Here is a 13,684-nt window from a genome sequence, read left to right as displayed (position 1 = left end):
GAAGAAATTTAAAATATACCATTTTTTTTCTATTTTCTATTTTTTATTTTTAGTGAATTTTTAAAAAATTTCTTCACAAATATTTACTTTTTACATGCATCCAAAAATTTAAAACTTTAGAATAAAATATGAAAATTTTTACTAAAACAAAAATATAGGGGGAAAAAAAAACTCAAAGCTGTATTATCACTTAAAAATCAAACAATTTTTTTAGTTGAAAAGATATAGTCGTATTGAGTGATAGTTTAAGGGGGTATAATGTAATTTACCCTTATAGGTATTTTCAGCATTAAGGTCTAAACTGAAAAAGTTTAATAGATAAGGGGAGTTAAATGTTAGTACAATTTTTAGTTCAAGTGGATAAAATGATAGGAGACAATAGTTGAAGTAGGTAGTAGTACTCTGCATTTTTTCTTTTACACATCAAGCTTTTTCGTGATTTTTTATTTTTATGCTTTTGCAAAAGTTATTTGTTTATTTTTATTTTTTTTTGAAAGAAAGTCCAGCAAGGATTAAAAAAAAAAACCCAAAATAATTAAGTGTGTTTGGTTTCAGTTTTCTGAAAATTGAGTTTTTTTTGTTTTTTGTGTTTTTTATTTTACTTTTAGTGAATATTTTTAAAATTTTAAGCAATTTTTTTTACTTTTTTATATGCGTCATACTTAGATATATTTAAATAGCAAAATATTTATGAAAAAATATTTTAAAAAATTAATAAATACATAAAAATATGAAAAATGTACTAAATTTTTTGTAATTTTTTTTTATAATTTTGGTATTTAGTGAATGTTTTAATTTTTTAAGTGTATTTATGTTAGATGTGTCTAAAAATTAAAAAAATTACTTTAAATATTAAAAAAAATTATTGAAAACAAAAAAATACGAAACACAAAAAATAAAAAATTTTAAAAAGTGTTTTCTGAAAACTAAAACCAAACAAACTGATTGCTTTTTTTGACTTTTTTTTGTCTTTAGAGAAATTTAATTTTTTTTAGTTTTTAGATTTGTCTAATTTTGAAAAAAATCACTAAAGATAAAAAAAAAAAATTAAATTTTTTTTTTAACTTTTTTTAGCTGAATGCCAAACATTCTTAAGTGAGTGTTTGGAATTAATTTTTTCTAAGAATTGGTTGTTCTAGTTTTTTAAGAGAGAAAATAAAAAAGTTTTTGTTCTGTTTGGTTTTAATTTTAGAATTAGTTTTCCAAATTTTTTCTAAAAAAATAGAAATTAACTTGATAAAAAATAAAAACCAACGTAAAATCATAAGAAAATGATGATAGTTTTTGATATATTATTTTTTCACTAAATTAGTATTGAATTATTTTCAAAAGTAGATTTTGAGAACCAAACTAATAGAGGCTATGTTTGGGAATATTTTTTTAGTTGTATAAAAAAATATGAATGACTAATGTCGACTTTTATTTTTTACTTGAATTTTGCATTTTACAATCTAGAAGTGTAAATATCTATACACTTATGAGGGTAATGTGATCTTTTCAAATTGGTACAAAGATTCTTTAGTTTTTTTTAGGACATGTTAAACACATTTTTGAGACATCCCAAAAACGTCTAATTTACACATTTTCGTAAATGAATGTGAGATATACATTATGGAGATCTATGAGTAAATATTAGATGTAACATCGATATCACGTAGTGGTATTATTATTCAATGAATAATTTTGATTTTGCAGTAAGAATCACAATAATATTTTGTTAATTGAAGACAAAACTTATCGACTTAGGCCTCGTTTGGGGAGTGGCTATTTTAGCCAATAAGCCAAAAAGCCAACTAAAACTAGTCACATCACCTCTCTATTTTTCTGCACATCTTTTCGTAAAAAATCAAAAAGTTACTAAAATAACATGTTCCCAAACGAGACCTTAGGCATATTTTGGAAACTAGTTAAAAGTTAGTTTTTTAACTTTTTTAAATCACATCAATCTCTACTCTTTTGCACATTTAAAAAATAAATAAAAAAATTAAACTTTTTCTCAAAATAGATCTTAGGATTGGTTTGGGAAGTGGGTTGACTTTTTGATTTTTTTTGACTATTTTAGCCTGGGCTAAAAAGCTTAGTTTGGGAAGGGCTTGTTGACTTTTTTAACTTCTTTTGTGAGAGAAGAATGTAATGATTTTGAATTGGATGTGATGTTTTGTTTTTTGTGGCTAAAATAGCCTGTTTTGTTTTTTGTAGCTAAAATAGCCAAAAAAAATCCAATCTAGCTCTTTCCAAACGGAGCCTACTAACTTTTTATTAACCGATGATATCGCATACCATTACACTTAATATTTTTTTTTTTCGAGACCTACACCCATGTGAGTACGTAAAATAGTGTGAAAAAAGAGGTACATATATCATTTTTCAAAATAAAATAAAATAAAAAATAAATAAAGTTTGAGACTTTGATGTAGTCTTAGAACAACTCTGATTATACAAATAATTTTTTATTAGTTAAAATATAAAAAAGTACATTATTTTTTTTAATTAATTATTTTTTTTTATTTATCTACTTCAACCATCACCATCGCCGCCACTATTGCCACTGCCGCCACTGCCACCACCCCACCGCCACCTTCATCATCATTGTCATTGCTGCTATAACATCACTATCATTTCACTACCACCATCATATCACTACTACTATAGTGGCCACGGCCTTTAATACAACTACAACTCTTCATTTCCATAACTATTATCACCGATATCATAATTACCACTATCATTCCATCACCACAATAACCATTATTACATCAATGCCACCACAATCTTTTTATCCCTACCACATTACCCTTCCACCATGACCACAACCATTATCCCTCTCTATCTCCATATCTCCAATATTTCCACTTTCATTCCTATTGGTACACTATCATTGCTATTGGTACCATAACTAACACCTCCTCCTCCACCACTAAACTCACCATCACAACATAAAAATTTAAATTAATAAATTTGAAATATAATCTTATATATACCAAACAACTTATTTTAATTTAACAGTTAAACATTAATCAAACAACTTTTCAACTTAAAAAATTCAACATTTAATTTTCAATAATACTTGATTTTCATTTTTTAATTTTCAATTTTCAACTTTATCAAATACCACTTTATTATCCTATAAAGATGAAAATCAACAAGATGAAAATTAAAAAGAAAAAAAGAAAGAAAAAGAAGATGAAAATCAACTACTTTTTAAAGTTATAGCAGTCCTTTTTCCGAATAAAGAAAAAGTGAAATATACTCCTATAGATTTTCTCCCCGTAAATAGATAGCAATATACATGAGCAATCTTAATAATAATAATAAATAAATAAAAAAAACTACAAATATCATAATACATAAGCTAACAGCATTTGGATCAACCACTGATCAAGGAAGATTTAACTGCAGACCAACTTACCTAACTCTCAAAAGCCTGAACTTTGGAACCATATCTGAGAAGAAAAATAAAATTCACTCTAAATCAAGATATTACCACCCAAAAAAAAAAAAAAACCACGAACTGAGCTGGTTTTCAGTCATCAAACACGCGTGTTCATATTCACCTAACTACGATCCACCATGACCAGTTCCAGGACTTCCCAGTGTCAAATCCACTCCTTGAAGATCAATTCTGAGCTTGGGCTCTTTGCCTATAGATGAAGCAGCTCTAATGACCGGAGACGGTCGAGCAATATGAGCTTGCCGGAGGTTCTGGCCCGATTCCGGCACAGAATGTGTTGTTGGTTGCCGTGGATGCCTTACAAAAGTGGGACTGACGTGGTTCACGTGTGGAGCGCACGGTTGAGCAACATTAGCTCTCTGGCTAGATAGGGTTGAGGGGTTTTGACCTAGAGTGGCACCTCTTGAGACAACCTCGGGTCCCTGGTTGATAAATTTAGTTTCAGAATCAAGTTAAACAAGTATGAAAGACTATGAATTGTTCAAAAAAATTTGAGAGCTTACTGGAGCAAATAGGACGCCTCTAAAAATCCTTCCGTTGACAGTTGCTGTCATAAGGTAACCAGAGTCGAAAGCTCCATCAATTTTACCTCGAATCTCAGCTCCAACCTAATGGAAGAATTAATATAAGTTCAAATGATAAGCATGAATTTCTAAGCAGTCAGTTCAAATCAGGTTTAAATGACTCAAATAATTATTAAAACCAACAAATCACTATTAAAAATAAGCTAATAAATAAGGAGAACACTTTAAATGTGTTCCAGGAACTTGAACTTTAATGACTTATGACTAGAAAAAAGCAAATAAGAAGTAATATCACATTATTCATCTAATACAAATACTAGATATCATGGAAAAATACCATGAAATGTTTCATAATGCTTTTCCATCCTTTGATTAGTGTGTGGTGTTTTATTGTGTGTAATCCAAGGGTGGAGAACCTTCATGAAGCTTTTCATAATGTTTCTTTCATGATACCTAGCATTTTGTGATGATACTCTTATTTTGTTGGGGGAAAAGTACTCTTTGGCAATGAAGTTTTTACGTATACATCCATAAATAACACACTATTATGTGTAAATGCTAAATAAATTCAAGAACTTGAAGAAAAATTTGATAATTTACCAAGTTTTGGAAGGGTCCCGCCTCCAAGGGTTTCTGTTCGGTGGCTAGGTATTGTGCTTCATGTCTCCCCATATGAACAACACGAAGATACTGTTCAGAGTTTGGCTGGTTTGGGTGTTCTTTCAAGAAATGGAAATCCTGTGGACTCCTTTGAACAAAATTTTTAGGGTTCACTTGGTTACTTGGGGCATTGTTAGAATGGCCATTGCTTGGTGTCTGATTTTGTTGCTTAAATAGAGGAAATACTTGAGAAGCAATGACTGAATGAGCGGCTTTTTTGACTGGGGTCTGTTCTTGATCAGATTGTGATGGAGATGAGTGTTGGGACAACGAAAGAGAATGCTCTTCGGGTTCTGATTCTATCTCCCATATCTTTGAATTGCTTGTTCTTTTCCTCTTAGGATGCAAAGCATCTTAAAGAACAACGAAACATAATATTAGAATTAAATCTCCATGCATAATTTTCATATATAGATGTTAATTTTTGTAATCCAACCTGAATTAATTTGTAAAGGCTGCTTTGACACTAATTCCGGTTCACGAGCTTTCTTTCCGACTACATCTCCATTATTCCCCAACAATATGGTCCTCTGCTATAAAGCAGAGATATAAGTTTCTCTTATCCTCCGAAAATAGTAAATTAAAAGGAGTCAATTATGCATTTCTAGTGTAGTCCATCCAGGGTTTTATCGGCCAATATGTATTGGAATTTTAAATTTCCTATAATAATATTCACCAATATATTGTCCGCTATTGACCGATATATGACTGCACTATTGATACCAATATGTATTCTGATACCGTTAATAAAAATCATGAGTCCTTCATACCGATTTATTCCTTGCTTCTCTTGAAAGCCGTCTTTTTTCTTGGTTACAATGGTTTCCAAAAATTTTGCACAAGGAAATGTTGTAACGCCCATTGGGATGTTCAGCTCCAAGCTGCAAGACAATCAACTCATTGACAGGATGCTCATCTTCCCCACAACTGCAAGTTTGAATCAGCACATTAAGAAAAGAAAAAAAAAAAAGAGTAAATATTTATAACTCACTATTATGAAAAGAGTATTGAATAAGTAATTTCAAACTTTCAAAATATCTAGGGAGTCCTGAAATTGAATGATGTGGAAGATGTTTAGTAAAGAGAAACCGACTTTCGAGATGAGTCAAAGTCTTTTAGGCTGTGTTTGGATCAAGTATTTGAGAGGGGATTTTATGGAGGGAAAGGAAAAGAGAAGGGAAAAGGGACAAAAATAGAAGCTTAATTTTTATCACTTTTCGCTTCTCATTTCCTTTCTTTCTGCAATTCCCTACTCAAATTCAAGATCTAAACACAAATTTTTTCCAAAGTTGAACACCATTATGAACTTTAGAATCCTCTGATTGTAAGTATAAATATGAGCCTTGACAGGTTATATTAAGCATAGAGAAGGAAAAAGAAGCCTCCGAAAGTGTGAAAAAAAAAAAGCCCTAAGCAACACTGTGTAAAAAGATTAAACCCCAAGTGAGAGGGTGAGAAAGAAGTCTCCTTTATGCTGTGTTTAGTTGAGCATTTGGAAAGGGAAATGAAAAAGGTATGTAAAATGTGAATAAAACATGTCTATATTTCACTTTGTTTCACACACCTTTTCACTTTCCCTTTCCAAATCCCTCCCCAAATCTCCCAACCAAACATAGCTGTAGAGACTAAGAAAGAAAAAGTCTTGCAGAGGCTGTTGATGTGAAAAATCCAACAAAAATTGAAAATCAAGATTTGAGTGCTTAAAAAGAATTCAACAGAAAGCAAAGCAACCATGACACAGAGTTGTTCAAGACTCACCCGCCGTAGATGACAATGTCTGTCTCACTAAAAATGGCTGTATGAGAAAACCGCCCTTGTGGTTGTTGGCCACGTATCTCAAGCTGAGTCCACGAACAGGTACTCACATCAAGTACCCAAACATCATTGTAATATTGCTTATCGCCGACCCCTCCAATGACATAGACCTGAACAGGCCAAAAAATTCAAGATGAAGTTTTAACATCACTCGAAAACACAGTAATGTCACAAATAATCTTAAATTACAACAATTTTCCAAACTTACAATGACCCAATACATGACACGAAATAGACCGATTTCAAATGTTGCATCCAATATTTGGACTTAATTTATAATAAAAATAAATAAAAAAAAGAAAACTGCATTGTAATGCCATCTTACTCGTTCACCAAGTACTTATTACATACTAATAACATTACTTGCCTTGGGTCCAATATTCACAGCCGCATGGCCTGCTCGAACACCAGGCGAAGATCCTTGAACTACCAACTGTATAGTAAAAAATAAATAATTAAAAATACAACCAATAAGCTTCACACTATCTCAAACATTCACAAGATGTTAGCTCAAAAGACATGTATTTAAAGGTGAAATTCATACCCGGGACCAAGTCAATGTGTCCATGTCAAGCATATTAATATCACCTTCATAACGATCACCACAATCTCCACCATAAACAAAAACCGTGTTCCCTACAGCAACAGCAGTGTGACTATCCCGAGGCACAGGAACATTACCCTTGACCTCGGGGGAAGTCCACCTCATGGTCTTGAGGTCTAAAACATGCAAGTCATTCAGATAATTTGTGTCACCTTCGCCACTTCCCCCAAATATCACTAACTTGTCATCACTAACAAGTGTGGCGGTGTGACTTTCACGAGGGGAAGGCGGGATCCCTTTGCAATCAGGTTTGGTCCACTCCCGAGAACTGAGATCCAATATATGAAGGTCGTTGACTTTCTTAGAACCATTTGTGCCGCCAAATACTATCATCCGGTGCCCAACAAGGACAGCACTGTGGCTGTCTCTTGGGCCCGGCCCGTGGCCCGTGGTTACTAAAGTGTTCCAAGCCATTGTATCAAGATTCATCATGATGACATCGCTGAAATGCAGACCTCCACAACATCCCTGAAATGGGTAGGCAGAGAGAAGAGATTAAATGTAGCATTGGGATGGAAATCGAGATTATACTTCTTTAGAAGTTCTATAACTTTCTCTCATGTTTCAAAAAGGGAGTTTTTCGTCTCCCTATTGGTTCGGGGTTCTTTGCCATTTTCTGTTGGATAAATTAGGACATAACGGCTCAAGTAGTTAAAATCCACTGATCAAATCAGATTCGGGAAATAAGATCTTCTACTAGTATAAAACCATAGTCAATGATGAAGTCAAGCAGTATAATGCAAGTTCTACATTATGCATTTTGTAAATGGCCATAGGAAATATACATGTATATATATATATATTAAATGAAAGCACATCAAAGCATACAAACTAGCAAAATCAAAAAGGGAAAGTATATAATCCAGTAATATCAGTCCATAGTGCCATAGCAAACTGCGAAATGCATGATGCTCAGTTCCTTTCAAGTTATTCTCCCTCCATATTTGCCATTGTAGCGAAAAAAGGGATAGCAAAAACATGGATCACCTTACTAATCAATAATCATAGTCTCATTTTAGGAAAATAAAACCAACAATCAATAATCATGGGAGACCGACAAAAAAAGAAAAGTATGTGTTTAAACAAAGAAATAAAATCTAAGTATTTATATACCAAAAATTCATTTACTTGTTAAAATAAAAAATTCTTTCTTTACAACCCTCAAATTTAGGACAATGAAAATCAGTTATTGATTTTGAAAAATTGGAATTTCTTGAGATTTTTATTCTAAAAGAAGAAAAAGCTTTTGAATAAGGACATTCTTCTTTGTTAAAGGTTTTGGGCATTATCAATAATAATATCAGAGCAAATGGAAAGGACGGAAAAAAAAAATTCAAATGCATGGAATCAGGTTTTGGGAAAACCATTTCCCCTCTTTCCTAATTTCCTCCGCAAAATCACAGTGCTAACCAACTACAAATTCTTCAACTGCCACCCCCACTCTACTAGGAATCCGTGATACCTAATCAAGATCAGTGAAACATGAAATGCAAAAAGGAACAAGCGCATAAAATAGATAAATTAGATGCACACACAAAGGATACAAGATTTGCATGGTTTACCCCAAAGTAGGACCATATTCACGGCTGCTGCTGTTTTTACTATGATCAGAAAGATTACAAGAGATTACAGAGATAGTTGCCTTCCCTCAATTATGAATACATAAAAAAAATTAGGGCAACAAGTCACAATTGCAGAAATACCACAAAAAAAAAAAAAAAAAATAGTTGCCCCACAAGTGTGAAGTTGGATTTGCGGTCAGGTGATTAGTGTCTAGTATTTATTAGGATCCACACTAGCCTAACAACCCCCCAAACCCAACCGCTTCTCCCCCACCCTTCTTCTACCGCCACCCTTTCCATCTTGCCCATCACCCCTTGTTGCTTTGCCGCCCCCAGCCTCTCCATTCCTACCCAATAACCCTTTCCTCCACCACCACCCCTACCATCTTCCCCATCACCCCTGGTTGCTTTGCCACACCCAACGTCTCCATTCCTACCCCGTAACCCCTTCCACTTAAACCATACTACCCTAGTCACCCAACCCCCAACCCCTTCCTTTACAATCCCCTACTCCCTACCCTACAATTGCAAACTACATTGGGTGCACTTGCACCCAATAGAATTCATGCATGGGGTCGTGAAGGTGAGGGGGCGGTTGCGATTTCAAGGGGAGAGAGTTGTGGGGTGGGAATGAGAGGGGCTAGGGGTGGCAGGGAAGATGGGGAAATGTCGGAGTGTGGGGGGTGAGGGCAACAACAAACGGTGGGAGCGATTTACAATGGTGATTGGCTAGGATTGGCTGGCGGTGAGGGATTTGCATAGGGGAAGAGGAAGAGAGGGAAAAGGAGGGTGAAGGGAAGAGGGGCATTTTTGTCAAACCAAAGCCAAATTCATGACTTTGAATTTTTTTCCCTTCTATGTATGTTAAAACTTTCCACTAATTCGACAATAATTTCCCATTCACCATTTTACTGATATTTTCTCAAAGATTAAAAAAAAAAAATTACCAACAATAAATCTATCCTATGGAAGTAAAAGCACCGACAAAAATTGCTGGAAACCATGGAAAAATTCCATGTAACATGTCTACAAGGAAATAAATTGCAGGGCAGCTATGAAGTAACAATTACAGAGCTAAAAATAGAAAATATAGGAAATGAAAATCCATTCCTTTATCAAGAAAGTAAGGATTATTGTGATGCTACTACACAAAATTCCTACTTAATACAGAAAGTGAACAAAGACAAAACTTCAGACAATATGGCAACAACATACAAAGAAGAGAAATAGCAAAAACTAAAAACATTCAAGAAAGTGTACATTTTATCATCCAAAGATAACCATATGCCACGGAATAGAAGACAATAAATTACAAAATTTACCCAAAATAAAATTAACAATGAAAGTAATACAATGACAAGTAAAAATTAAAAAAAATTTAAAAAATAGAAGAAATATTGAAGAATTAATTTTTCCAAGAAGAATACATACCCCAAAGACATAGATAGATCCATCAGAGTAGCAAGAAGAGTGCCCCCATCTCTCAGTAGGGTTAAAACCCATAACCTTTGGATAGAGCCACATTGCTTTGTTTGCAACTTCACCTCCTAGAGACCCCATTCTCTCTCACTCTCTCTCTCTCTCTATCTATCTTTCTCAGATGCAAGTTTAAATCAAAACCCAGTGCACACACACTGCTATTAAACAGGAGAATATAAAAAATAAAGGGTCAAAAGAGGACATGAACAAAGCCAAGTGACATATCAACCATCAATGTCAATAGACATGAAAAGATGGGCTCTTTCAAGTCGAAGTCACTGTGGCAACCAACAACAACAGAAGGTCGTGGTGAAAAGAACATATTTATCTGTCTTCTTACTTGTTTTTTTTTTTTTTAATAAAAAAAATAAACAAATATGTAAAGCTCTTATTGGATATTATTACTCCCTCCGTCCCAAAATAATGATTCCTTTTGGAAATTTAATTTTTTTTGATAGTACAATTATTGTATTTGAAAAAAGTTGATTTTCCAAAATTATCCTTTTGATAGTACATTTTTTGAGAATATCAATGCATAATTGTACTTTTTATGTTGTTTATTAATTTGAAAGAATGGTAAAATAGGACATTTATATTATTTTTGTACTTGATTTTTGAAGAGGGACTAATATTTTGGGACAATGAAAAATGGAATAAGGGACTAATATTTTGGGACGGAGGGAGTAGTAAACAAAGTAGTGGGAATTTGGGAAGTTATTATTTTAATAGGTTATTTTAATTTTTAGAGAGATTATTTACAAGTTTTTTTTTAGATACTTATGGAAGATTAAGTCATGTGTAATTTCTTATAGAGTCTTAAGTCCTATTTAGATAGGAATGTATTCCACAAGATCCTACATAAACGTAACGTGACGTAACACTTATATAAACGTAACGTGACGTGACACCTATATAAACGTAACGTAACGTAACACCTACATAAACGTAACGTGATACCTGCATAAACGTAATGTAACGAGTTTTTATTTTTTTAAATGAATGTAAAAATGTTGCTGGTTTATGTTAGTGTCACGTTACGTTTCATATAAATATGATCTATGATAACATTCAATTTCCTATATAAAAAATTGAATGTCGCTATAGATTATAGGTGTCACGTTACGTTACGTTTATGTAGACATGATCTATGGTAACATTCAATTTGCTATATAGGAAATTGAATGTTGCCATAGATCATAGGTGTCACGTTACGTTTATATAAGTGTCACGTTACGTTACGTTTATGTAGATATGATCTATGATAACATGCAATTTTCTTTGCATGTTACCATAGATCATAGGTGTCACGTTACGTTTATGTAGGTGTCACGTTATGTTTATATAGGCATCACATTACGTTACGTTACGTTTATATAGATATGATTTATAATAACATTCAATTTCCTATATATGGTTTTACTATTATTTATGATATTGATAACTAATATTGAGGGTAAATGTGTCAACAAACTTCCCACAAGACTTATGGGAACATAAATTTTTTAGTAGGACCATATGTAGCATAAGTCTCCCTAATAGGACTTGAGAGGGAAATTTATGAGTTGGATTGGGCTGTGGTAATGACCGGAAAAATTATGGGCCAAACATGTTGTGGACCGTGGTAGCTTGGGCTTAGCCGGAGAGGGTTTGTGCTCAGTAATGGCCCAGGACCATGCTAGAACCAAGCTACTTGGCTTGTTTATGTGGGAACGAGCTAATTAGGTAATTTGGCCGAGATAATGGAAGCTGATCCTGTTCCCATGGTTCGCGCTTCCAGCCCGGCTGGAAAGGTCTTCGGTTTACCAACTCGACCAGTTTTCAGCTCGGCTATGCCGGAATGCAACCGAGCTCGGTCGTCGTTGAGCTCGGCGAACGGAGCGCTCTAGCTTGTTGTGCAACACGGCCGTTGGCAGCCGAGATAATGCAGCCCGGTTGCCGAGATCCCGGTAGTGTGGGCTGACAGTTTGGTTAGTGTGGGCTGACAGTTTGGTTAGGTGATGATCAGCTAGATTTGTGTTGACAGATGGGATAGCAACACCACGTGTCGAGAGACTAATGGGAGTAGATTTGGGGCGCAGAAAGTATATAAGCGAGTCCCCATGTTTGACAGATGAACATTTGGTGAAATATACACTTACACTCAACTCTCAACTCTCTCCTCTCTATCTATCCCTGTGTGTGCGCGCGTTAACTTGATCGTCGGAGGGGTTTTCCGGCCACACATCGCCAGGTAACTTACCGCCGTTATGCTCGTAGGTCGATCGGACAGACAGGAGCTTAGAAGAAAGGAGTACGGGCTTGCTTGAATATTTGCTCCCCGTACAGGACTTATAAATAATTTTCCCTAATTTGTAACTTTTTTAGTTGGTTAAAATATTTGTATTTGAGAAAATGGTTAAATTTTTTTGTAATTAGATATGATATTTGTGAAAAAAAAATGAAATGATTATAAATTTGATGTGACATTTTTAGTTATTTTAACATATTTTACCTTTTTATAGATTTTAGTCCAAAAAAATAAAAAAAATACCTTTGCCAAACAAGGCCATAATAGGAAATTCTACCATATATACCCTAGTTATATGTGCTTTTAAATTATGTCATTTTTTTTAATTATAATTAATTTTTTTCTTTAGTTAAGATCTTATTTTAGTTATGATTCATGAGATTATTAATTATGCCTCATGAACTGTTTAATTATAATTTAAAAATTTTAAATTATATAATTTCTTTCTTTAATTATAAAATATACATCATGGGTTTTCCCAGACATAATACATACATAGATGCAGAACAAGAAGTGATGTAAAATCAAGAAAGTATGGTTGTTGAGGGGGAGAGAGAGAAAAAAAAAATCTTTCTTTATTCCTCTGTAAGTTCATTGTTTATTTGTTCCTTCACTTTTTTCACTTGTCTAACTGAAAATGATGAAGGGTAGGAGAGCATTGGGTCGTGGGAAATTGAAAAATGTTTGCGAGCTCTAATTAGTGCTCCCACTAATTAAGTGGTAGTGGGTTTCGTCATTAATGATGTGATGTTTTAGTCTTTGAGTTGTATTTTTTTTTTTTTTTTTACTTTTTTAATGCATTAGTGCTATTAGTGGTGATGTTTTTAGTGGGATGAATCATTGTTGTGGGAAATTTTGGGAAGGTGTTTGAGGTTTTAGTTTATTTTTTTCCAAGCACTTAATAAAGTATGTAATAAAATATATTTTATATTTAAATTTTATTTTAGTAAAAAATAATTAATAAAATTATACATTCTTTAACATATTTATTTTCATACAGTTTGTATAATTTTTTAAAGGAAAATGATTGGTGGCCCTAAAAAATTTGCCCCTAATGCCCCTAATTTCCATTTTTAGAAACTGTTTTCTTTTTTTCTTTCTTTTTTCCTTTTTTTTTTTTTTTTTTTTTACCTAAAGTGGAATTTTCGGGGCATTCGACCCCGAAATTCGGGCCCGCAAGCAGCGCTGTTTTTTAAAATGTCTTAATATTTGACTAATACATTAACAACGTAGCATATAAATTATCATTTATTCCCCTTATCTATATTTTTTAATGTATTTGTTTTCAATAAGTTTAAAGAC

General features: G+C 33.3%; 1 protein-coding gene across 2 annotated transcripts; it reads right to left on the bottom strand.

The window, feature by feature from the left end:
• Positions 1-3,229: 3,229 nt before the first annotated feature.
• Positions 3,230-10,425, bottom strand: LOC114297962 (uncharacterized). Of its 2 annotated transcripts, XM_028242439.2 has the most exons (9): positions 10,048-10,425; positions 6,995-7,522; positions 6,818-6,883; positions 6,394-6,560; positions 5,406-5,562; positions 5,072-5,165; positions 4,576-4,988; positions 3,955-4,059; positions 3,230-3,873 (listed from the first exon to the last, which is right to left on the bottom strand). In XM_028242439.2, the coding sequence occupies exons 1-9, from the start codon at positions 10,174-10,176 to the stop codon at positions 3,559-3,561; spliced, it is 1,974 nt and encodes a 657-aa protein (XP_028098240.2). In that variant the 5' UTR covers positions 10,177-10,425; the 3' UTR covers positions 3,230-3,558. The 2 variants fall into 2 exon arrangements, with proteins under 2 accessions (XP_028098240.2, XP_082770950.1); XM_082914824.1 differs by lacking the exons at positions 4,576-4,988; positions 5,072-5,165 and having other exon boundaries at positions 10,048-10,394.
• Positions 10,426-13,684: the final 3,259 nt, after the last annotated feature.

Source organism: Camellia sinensis, chromosome 2 (assembly GCF_055761805.1).
Source record: "Camellia sinensis isolate YWXY chromosome 2, ASM5576180v1, whole genome shotgun sequence".
Classification (NCBI taxonomy): Eukaryota; Viridiplantae; Streptophyta; class Magnoliopsida; order Ericales; family Theaceae; genus Camellia; species Camellia sinensis.
The sequence above is the reverse complement of the archived record's forward strand: the minus strand, read 5'-3'. Positions and strand labels throughout refer to the sequence as shown.

Excerpts from the sequence above, each read along its gene's own strand:
- LOC114297962 (XM_028242439.2), bottom strand. The coding sequence starts at position 10,176 with ATGGGGTCTCTAGGAGGTGAAGTTGCAAACAAAGCAATGTGGCTCTAT. Across the intron at positions 7,523-10,047 it reads GATCTATCTATGTCTTTGGG|GGATGTTGTGGAGGTCTGCA; the intron begins GTATGTATTCTT and ends TACCCATTTCAG. Across the intron at positions 3,874-3,954 it reads GAGGCGTCCTATTTGCTCCA|GGACCCGAGGTTGTCTCAAG; the intron begins GTAAGCTCTCAA and ends TTTATCAACCAG.